The following is a 9,770-nucleotide window of genomic DNA, read 5'->3' as shown; positions in this document are numbered from 1 at the left end:
AGGGATCTGGACAGGCTGGATCAATGGGCCGTGCCTAGTGGTATGAGGTTCAACAGGGCCAAGTGCTGGGTCCTGCATGTGTGTCACAACCCCTGAAATGCTACGTAGGTGGGAATGTTGATCTGCTGAAGGGTGTGGAGGCTCTGCAGAGGAATCTGGATAGGCTGGATCGATGGGTTGATGCCAATAGTATGAGGTTCAAGGCCAAATGCTGGATTCCACACCTGAGTTGCAACAACCCCCTGCAATGCTACAGGCTTGGGAAAGAGCGGCTGGAAAGCTGCCTGACAGAAAAGGGTGTGGGTTGACAGCTGGCTGAATATGAGCCAGCAGTGTGCCCAGGTGGCCAAGAAAGCTAATGGCATCCTGGCTTGTATCAGCAATAGTGTGACCAGCAGGAGGAAGTGATTGTCCCCTGTACTTAGCACTGGTGAGGTCACACCTCAAATTACGTGTTCAGTTTCGGGCCTCTCACCACAAGAAGGACTTTGAGGGTGCTGGAGCATATCCAGGGAAGTGCAAGGAAAGCTGGTGAACAGTGTAGAGAGTCAGTCTTACGAGGAGCTTCTGAGGGAACTGGGATGGTTTAGTCTAGAGAAAGGGAGGCTGAGGGAGGAGACCTTATCACTCTCTACAACTAGCTGAAAGGAGGTTGTACTGTGGCGTGTGTCAGTCTGTTATCCCAAGTAACAAGCAATAGGACAAGAGGAAATGTCCTTAAGATTCATCAGGGGGTGTTTAGGTTGGATGTTAGGAATGAAACTGTTTGAGTGGAAGTTCAGGTTGGACATTAGGAGAAGGTTCTTCAGTGGAATGGTAGTTGATCACTGGAATAGGCTTCCCAGGGAAGTGGTCACAGCACCAAGCTTGTCAGACTTCAAGGAACATCTGGATGCCACAACTACTCACATGGTTTAGTTTTAGGTAGTCCTGCAAGGAGCAGGGAGTTGGACCCTTGTCTCTCAAGATATTCTGTGATTTTTTTCATGCAGCTTAAAAAATGGTGTTTTTACAATGTAGTTTGTATTTAACTAGCATTCTTAATTCATTTAAACCATAACTAACCACGTGACTTCGAGATTAAAAGTGAAACTAATTAATTGGCAATTTTTGATACTTTTAATTGAACAAGAGAATGAGTTTTTGATAGAAGGGATTGCAAATTTAGTAGCATTCATTACTTACTGCATAGTTCTGTAAACAAGTGATTTGTTTTTATGTTTTCCTCTGGATGCAGGTGATAAAGAATTAAAAACTGTACAAGGAGTAGTGACAAGATTTTGCCATGATTATGGGATGATAGATGACAGGATAATCTTCACAAAGGATGCTGTTACAAAAAATATGCTGCTGACTGTTGGACAGGCAGTTACTGCGACTGTTGAAGAGGATAAAACATCAGGTGGTTTGAAGGCCATCAAGGTAAGAGGTGAAAGTAAATAGTAGTCTTGCTTTCTCTGTAAATCCAACATGACTTTCTTTTGCTAAACTATAGTTTTAGCCTCCCAAATTCCACAAAATAGGAGAAATTGCCAGCCTTTCACCTAGATGGGATAAGTTGTTTGGGGTTTTTTTATTATTATTTTATTCCATCATCTTTAAAATGTTGTTCTTTTAATACTGATTCTCTGAATAGAGATTTAGATGGAGTCAATATGAAACTATTGGTTGAGATAATGGCATCAAAATCTTTAATCATACCTAGTTGAAATCAGAGTCAATTTTATGTTATTGTTATATGAGTGGATAAGAAATAAGAATAATAAGGGGCTGCAAGTTTACTTCTTTTGTGTAGAATTGAATAAGAACATAAATTTCAAAACTCCCAGTCATAAAAAATCATCAACTTAATGTCATGGAAAGTTATAAAAATGGAGATTTCCGTATCTTTCTTGCTTCACACTTCATTTATAAACCTACTTCAAACTCTGTTGTACAGAGTCACAACTTTAAACTGCTGTAGTATAGGCTCAACTTTCAGGTGCCTGTGATAATCTAGCTGAGAAGCTGAGTCAAGTGGCCCTTCTCCAATTAGGTGTTATATAAATATGATTGGTGCTTTGAAGACTGACAGCAGTGTAGAAGTAGTTGATAACTGGGTAGTACAGAACTCATCTGCTTGGCTTAGCTGCTTTATACTTTATGTACATCCCTAAACTAGTGTACTTCATCTAATAACCTCACCCTGACCAAAAAGTCTGAGCCACAGCTTAAGATGTTTGTACAGAGTAAATCACAGTGTAACTACTTTAAATGTTGAGTTTTCTAGTAAAAGGATTTCTTGTAATTAAGCATCTTACCAGCTCATGCCATCTGTAAAGAATGTAATCAACAAGCATAGTGGCTTAAGGGGGTCATGTTTTAGATACCAGGAAGGTAAGGTTTTGCCAAAGTTCTAACATATCTAGTAATCTTATTAGTGAAGTTTTGGTATGCAGGTTTAATAAGAGTGTAAATAACAAGACTGAAGAATTTGTCATTACTATGTTAAATTAGCAAATCATACATAAATTGGGGAAAGGAGGTAAAAATCCTGCATTCATTAGCATATAGGGTTTCTTATTCTTCATGCTTTTATGCGCTGTCCTGATTTTGATACTTCAGAGACACTTTGGCCAGTTGCCAGCAATGTCCAGACGTAAACAGCAGTGGTATGGAAGTGAGTTTGTAGTATTTCAACGTATTCAGTAATTCTGTTGGTAGCAAGTGGCATGTATTAATAGAATAAATTACAGGTCATAACTGCAACTACAGGTATCTCTGTGGTAATGTTCTGTACGCTTTTCAAAATTAGTCTGTTGACCAATCCTGAAACTGTTCATGGTAATGGTAAGTACAGACATACCTTTAAAAGTGTTATTTAATCCATGAGATTGCATTGGTTTCAAAATGAAATGGATTTGCTGAGGAAAAACTCGCCTCAATTTTGTATGTAACTGGAGTTAATTTTGCGACTTACTGTTGCTCTCATGTATTTCTAATAATTAAACAAAACTGAAGAAAGAATATTAAGAGGAAGAGAGTTTTATTACATGTTCTAAAATGAAAAGTAAAAGGGAAGTGTAAGAGAAGTCTTATTTCTAAAATACTACCTGCCCTAGTGCTATCAAAAACCTAGCATCTTGTAACATAACCTTATGTTTCTTCTTTTTTCCTTCTTTTTTTAAGTGGAATTAATTTCTTACATCAAAATTAAGTATTATAAGTCCAGCAAGCAGTATCAGTGTTGATTGGTAAAATAATGCTCACACATACAGTCAAAAAATTAACTAGTTGAAATCTTCTTTCTCCTTCCTTGTTTGCCTTCTGACAGCTTTCACAATACTGTTGAAATAGTAATCACTCCAAAATACACAAACTTGATAACTGAGAAATTACATAAGGATCTCCAAAACAACTGAGGTATTTTAGCAGTTGAGGTATGTGCTAGATAATGGCCTTTTCAAAAGGGATAAATGTAATCATTTATCTGGTTCCTGTTTGTGATGAGCCGTAAGTCCTGCAGGTGTCTCACAAGATACGTTCTGGCAGTGTAGTTTTTGACTGGGTGAGTAACTTACAGCCAAACTTATGCCTAAAGCTGACTGGACTCTATAGACAAAGTACAAGGGCAGTCTTGATTCAGTAAGCTAGGAGACAAAGCTCATTTCTTCACAGAGCAGTAGTCTGTGAGCTCTTGCAAATAAAAAGGAAAATGGTGTAACTGCTCTTTTCAAGGCTGTGAGAGGGGGGAAAAAATCAAAGCATCCAAGTTACTGTTGAGCAAGAATAACTGTGACTATAATGTGCTCCCTGCATAAGGGGTGCAGGGTTCCCAGTTTTGGTCCCAAGATTTCGTCTGTTACTGATGTAAAATACCTAATTTTAGAAGAACAGCACTAGTCTCTCTTCTCCAAAGAATCTGTTCTCAGTACTTGGATAAAAAACTAAACTCATGCTGTACTCTGTGATAAATCTTGAATTACTTTCTATGTAGTGGCACAAACTTGAGATGCCCAGAAAGTTTGCTCAGAACAGCCAACAGCATTTCAATCATAGTCTTTTTTCTGGGCAGAGGGAAGGAAGGAAGTCTCTTTTTAATCCCCTAGGCAGAGGAAAAACTTTAGCTCCCTGACAAGCATAATCATTAAACATTATACAGAATTATGCTTGGACACCAATACTATCTTCTGCAAAAAAACCTGAGATATTACCACTTAACTATTTTTTAAGTGACCTAAAAGGTATTTCAGAAATGAATGCAAGCTCTGCAGTTTGAGCACTGGCAACATGCAGTTTTAGGAAGAATCTTCAAGGTGCAATTCAAACTTCTGGGGTGACAGTGCTTTTTTTATATTCTCTGTGTTAAGGAAGAGTGTGGTTAGCCTTGGGTGGCCCTCTAAACAGTACATTCAGCAAAGTGGTGTTTGGAACTACTTGCCTTGTGTTTTGGAAAGATCCTAGCTCAGAAGTCTGGATTTCAGTTTATTTGAGGTCAAGTCTTAACTAAACTCAGCACTAAACAGTTAGACTTTCTTCGTTGAAGACTCTACCAGGCTGTTGCCAGTGGTAGTAGGAAGACGTTTTTGAGATAGTATGAGGAACAACTTTACCGTGTTATTAGCAGAGGAAAATTGAGAAATGTCAAAAGGTATTTTCATGCACTGAAAGCATTTCCTTAGGTATACAAATTACTTTCAAGTATAACTCCTGTATAACTTGTATTAAATGTAAATTTGCTAGTCTTCTGTGGAGCAGTGTAATTGCTTACTCAGATTCTACCCATATGAAGCTGTACACATCCCTTAGGAGAAGGTTTGATGTTCTTGGTGAATGTGAAGATACATCTGTCAGACTAGAGCAAAACATAGATTTTAAATTTTTGTACAGTGAGTTTTTCTGTCATTGAAAGGAGTACCATGTAATAATAGTTATTTTAATGAAATATAAAAATACTGACTAAAAGATAGTTAATAGTTTTAGTTATGTAATGTTTGCAAACAGTGGTGTAGAGGTAGATGTAGGCTGTTTATTACTATCTTAAATGGTAATATTTCACTATGTTGCACAAAACAAATTGTATAGAAACTAGGATCATAGTGTAGTTCAGATTGGACCAGACTTCAGGATATCTCTAGCCCAGCCTCCTGCTCAAAGCAGAGTCAGCTTGTAGTCAGATCCAGGTGACTCAGCGCTTTATCCAGTCACGTCATGAAAACCTTCAAGGATGGAGAGAGACTGCACAGCTGGGCAACTTCATCCAATGCTTGACTCTCCTTATAGGGAAAAATTTTTCATTATATTAGCCTGAAGAGTTCTTGTTTTAATATATGCCCACAATGAAGGCTCTGTGTTCCTGATGACCTCCCATTAGGTAGTGGAGGGCTGCTGTTAGGTCTGCATGAAGCCAGGATGGATAAGCCCATCTCTCATCTTCCTTTCCCAGGGCAACTGCTCCAGCAGCCAGTGACCAATCTGATACTACACTGAGCTCATCCAGTTAATTGATGTATTTTTTTGTACTGTGGGGGTCAAAACTGTGCATAGTATTGTAGATGTCGTCTTAACAGTGCTGAATAAAGGGGGTTAATCACTTCCCTTAACTGGCTTTTTATGTCACAGTGTATTTTGTCAGCTTTCTGAAATAAGCACATTTAGATTAGTAATTAATCTGGACTAGTACATGTTACATTCAACTTGTACAAACAGTGCAGTGTTAATGTGAACAGTGTAACAGTCACTGCAGTGGAGTCTGCTGCTGTTAGCTCTGCAATGGGTATATATGCCACCAGGTACATAGAAGTTGTCCTTGTCCCAGCCAAGGATGAGTCTCCCTGTATGAACGCTGTGTACATTTTCAGCAGTACTTTCCTGTGGAATTTGCCAGTTCCTTTGCTAAGCAGGTCTCCATTGTAAGAGGAGCCAACTTGCAGGCTAGTTCAGGTAGCTTCCCTCACCGCTTTTTATTTTAGCGTGATGCCTCGGCTTCTGAAATATGATCCATGTGATCATGACAAAGCAGTTAACGTGTGAACTGTTCCCTCTTGCTCTGCAATGTACATGTTCGTTGTGAAAATTCCTGTGTGTCTCCAGAAAGTGCACTTAACAAGTGTAAAAGTCGTCTTAATATTTGTGAAAAGTGTGGCTGTAGGAGGACTGTTTTCCATCTGTGCACAAATGCTGCTCTGTAAGAGAAAGGTAGCACTGTATAGTCTTTTGTCAGTGTATTGCTTTTTTCACATTGTACTTAAGAAAATACATTTTATTCAGAGCTTTTAATCTTCATCTAGAAGTAAAACACTGCAGCAGTTTGGGGGTTTTTTTGTCCGGTTGTGGGGCTTTTTTTTAGTAAGCAGACCTGAAGCAAAGGAAGCATGAGAAAGATTTGACCGAACAGCATGTAATTATAGTAGTTGTTAGTGTTACAGCATACCACAGACCTCTTAAAAGAGAAGTTATGTGCTGTTTACTACTCATGTTTTTTTGTATACAAAAAATGAACAGCTATGGTGAGTATAGAACTGTCTAATAAGGAACTTGACTTCCATAAGCAGTTGAAATTCTGATACTTGTTGTAGGAGTAGATGTTTAACATATAATTCTAAGTATCAGCTGTTTGAATGTTGGGTTTTTTTGTGTTAATAGGTAGACGCCATCCTGAATACATGGGGAAACTCTGATCCTACTTGTGATGCTTCTGAAGTAAAGATGAAAATATTAATTGGCAATATTACCTCACTCACTAAGAATGGTGGTTATATTAACCAGAATATTTTTTTTGCAATGGAAGACATCTGTGAAGGTGTGTGGGAATATCTTCTGATAAGCTTGCAGTCGACATCCCGAGTAAGCTCTAATAGAGTGTATGTAGTGAAACAAACATAGGGATTTGGGTGAAGAAAGCTACCTGTTCGTTCTCACTGAGCATAACTTGCATGCAGTCCTGTAAGCATAAGTTAAATGTAAACAAGGGTATTTTTCCACTAGCATCTCTTATGTAGTTTGTCATCACTTACGGAAGAACTGCAAATAGAAGTTTGAACTCAGTGGATCTGAATAATATGTTGTTCTGGGTGGTCATTTAATTTAAACTAGTTCCGTATGGGAGTAATGTTGAAAAATGTTCTGGTTTACATAGGTTTCAACCCTTATAAAGGTGACTGGGTGCAAGCGAAATATTTTATCAACCCAACAACATGGAACAGTGAAGCAGTTGATGTAAAGCCTTTGAGATATAAACGAGTAGACAAGGTAAATGTTCTGGACATTGTTTTTGGCAAGGGGGATCCTGTGTCAAGTGGGTTTTTGAAGGTGTTTCATTTGCTAATATTGGTAGATTTTCTATAATACATCTTTAAATAAAAGATAAAACGTATCAACTCATCCACTTACAGCATTATTTCTAAAATACCAAAGCTTTTTGAAAAAGCATACACGTTTTGGTTAGAACAGGAAGAGTAACTAACCCCTTTACTGGCTACCCGTTCTTGATTCGGATGCTTACTGCTGTCTGGTACGCTGGTTGTAATGAGGATGTGTGGATATTCAAACTTTTTTTAAGTAGTAATGACTATGAAATTTGTTATTTAATCTAGCCAAGTGTTTTGGCTTAAAAACAACTATCATCCTTTTATTTTAATGAAAATATTTTTTCCCTCTAGTAATACATATATTAGGTTTATGGCTTATTGTATTTGCCTTAACTGTATATATTGAGTAATATTTGCATGTCAAGAATAGGAATAAAATTCTTTTCTTTTGACTGCTAGCATTCAATTATAAATTAGGTAAGTTGGTAAGTCACAAGGCAGGTATCATTATTAAATCAAATGTACGTATTGTAATACGCACTTAAGCAGCACCTAATACTTTTCTGAAGTACTTGTGTTTCTTTACACTTTTAAATCTAAAGACAGGCACGGTGATTCTAGGTTAGAGACGAATGTTTCCTCCCATGTATAACTGAAACTTCAGAATGCAGCTCTTAATGCTAGAATGACTGTCGCAGGAAAAAGCTATGTAATGGCAGTGTGCCTGTTAGATTTAGCAGATAATATCAAGTAACACTGGAAAAAAAACTGTTCACAGGTTTGCATTTCAAGCATCTGTGGAAGAAATGGTACAGTAGACGAGAGTATATTTTTCACTTTGGATTCACTGAGACTTCCCGATGGTTATTCGCCTCGTCGACATGATCTCGTGAACACGATTGTGGTGGAGAGCAGTCAGTCATGTTATATGTGGAGAGCTCTCTGCTTGGTGCCTGTCAGCGAGGATGGGTAATACTCATTCTTTAATTCTTTTTCCACTTAATAACCACTAGAGCTGAATTGTAATTATGCAGCTTTAATTTTGTTCTGTTTATTAATCCTGAAATACTGTGAAGTCTTCACTAGTTAACTAGAAGGGCGTGATAGATCATTGGGAAGATCAGAATGATATAATTTGGCCCTTGCTTTTTCTTTCTTTCCAGAAGGTGAAGACATCTGTACTTAATAAAGAAAAACTAGTAGTTGAGCTCAGGGCTATTGCTAGGCAAGAAAGGAATTTTGCATAGTTTTGTTAGAAAAAGCTCATGCTCTTACCTTGTCTTTCCCCTAATCTTCTACTGAGGACATCGCTGTTTGAAAACCATTCTCAGCAAAATGGATGTAAAATGAGATGTTTCTTTAATCCATTTTCCTTAAGTTCTAGTGATTTCTTTACATATCTGTCCCTTGCAAATATCAAACTGAAATGTTCTGCAGGCACTTTAGATGGCATATGTGACGTAAGAAGGACCTGAACAGATTGCAAAAAAGGTTGGAAAAAGTAGATGATGTTCAGTGTGGAGGAGGAGCAAAATTTTGTGAAATAATCAACTACGCAAACGCAGAATGGGCAACAACTAGTCAGCAGCAGTTCTTCAGCAAAGATCAGGAGTTTGACTTGTGAGTTTAAGTGTCTTAAGAGTGACACTTAAACTTAAGCACTGAGAGTGACAGATTTTACAGGTAGTAGCTCTACTTATATCCATTTGGGCTGTATTTGTGTATTTCACAGGACTTTCAGTGCTAACAAGGCCTTGGTAGGATTACCAAGGCAGATTCTGCAAAAAGGCGGATTTCTGCAAAAATAAGCTGTTGACCAATCTGAAAGCCCAAAGGAGAGCAAAAAGAAAATTCTGATACCTCTCAGACTTATTTTTTTGGAGAACTTGGCTTGTTCAATCTCTAGGAAATACAGCTAAGGATGGTACACAGGTCTTCAGAGGAACTGTGAAGAATGGAATAAGCTGTTTTCACTGGAGATACAATTTAAATCTATTTTATCTGTTATCTAGATGAAGCTTGAAGTGTTTACATCACTTTACACAACAGTACAATTTCTTCACTTTTTTTCGGTTAGACCTATTTTTAATGATGGATTTTATACAGAAAATTATTACTAAATCCAAAAAAAGTAGACTCTAGGGTTACTTTCTCAGTTTTAGTGTATTTCCTACCATATGAAAAAATTGAGGCTGCTTCAGCTGCAATGGGAGACACCTAGTGGGCTTTGCCAGTAAGTTGATGTAGCTAATAAAGAACAGTTGCAGTAATTTTGTACTTTATTACATTAGATAACTAAGGAACACTTAGGGTGTATAAGAATTGGCAAGATTATGAAAATACTTCCAAGTTAGTTTTGTTCCACTTCATCTAACTGAATAGTTTCTTAATTGTAGAATAGAAACAATTTTTAAAATGGTTTCTACAGGTAGTTGACGCTTAGAGGCTAGAGCTTTGGTCACTGCCTTGGACAGGGAAGAG

At 37.7% G+C, this 9,770-nt stretch overlaps 1 protein-coding gene across 1 annotated transcript in view; it reads left to right on the top strand.

Annotated features, from left to right (window-relative positions):
• Positions 1-1,237: 1,237 nt before the first annotated feature.
• Positions 1,238-9,770, top strand: part of MOV10L1 (Mov10 RISC complex RNA helicase like 1) — a gene marked incomplete at both ends in the record, with an annotated part of 34,349 nt that continues 25,816 nt past the window's right edge. The window contains 4 exons of the mRNA XM_010135436.1: positions 1,238-1,422; positions 6,625-6,781; positions 7,118-7,230; positions 8,068-8,258. Coding sequence (XP_010133738.1) covers positions 1,238-1,422; positions 6,625-6,781; positions 7,118-7,230; positions 8,068-8,258 — 646 coding nt within the window. The remainder of the gene's footprint in view (positions 1,423-6,624; positions 6,782-7,117; positions 7,231-8,067; positions 8,259-9,770) is intronic.

Source organism: Buceros rhinoceros, unplaced genomic scaffold, assembly GCF_000710305.1.
Source record: "Buceros rhinoceros silvestris isolate BGI_N320 unplaced genomic scaffold, ASM71030v1 scaffold8924, whole genome shotgun sequence".
Taxonomy (NCBI): Eukaryota; Metazoa; Chordata; class Aves; order Bucerotiformes; family Bucerotidae; genus Buceros; species Buceros rhinoceros.
The sequence above is the reverse complement of the archived record's forward strand: the minus strand, read 5'-3'. Positions and strand labels throughout refer to the sequence as shown.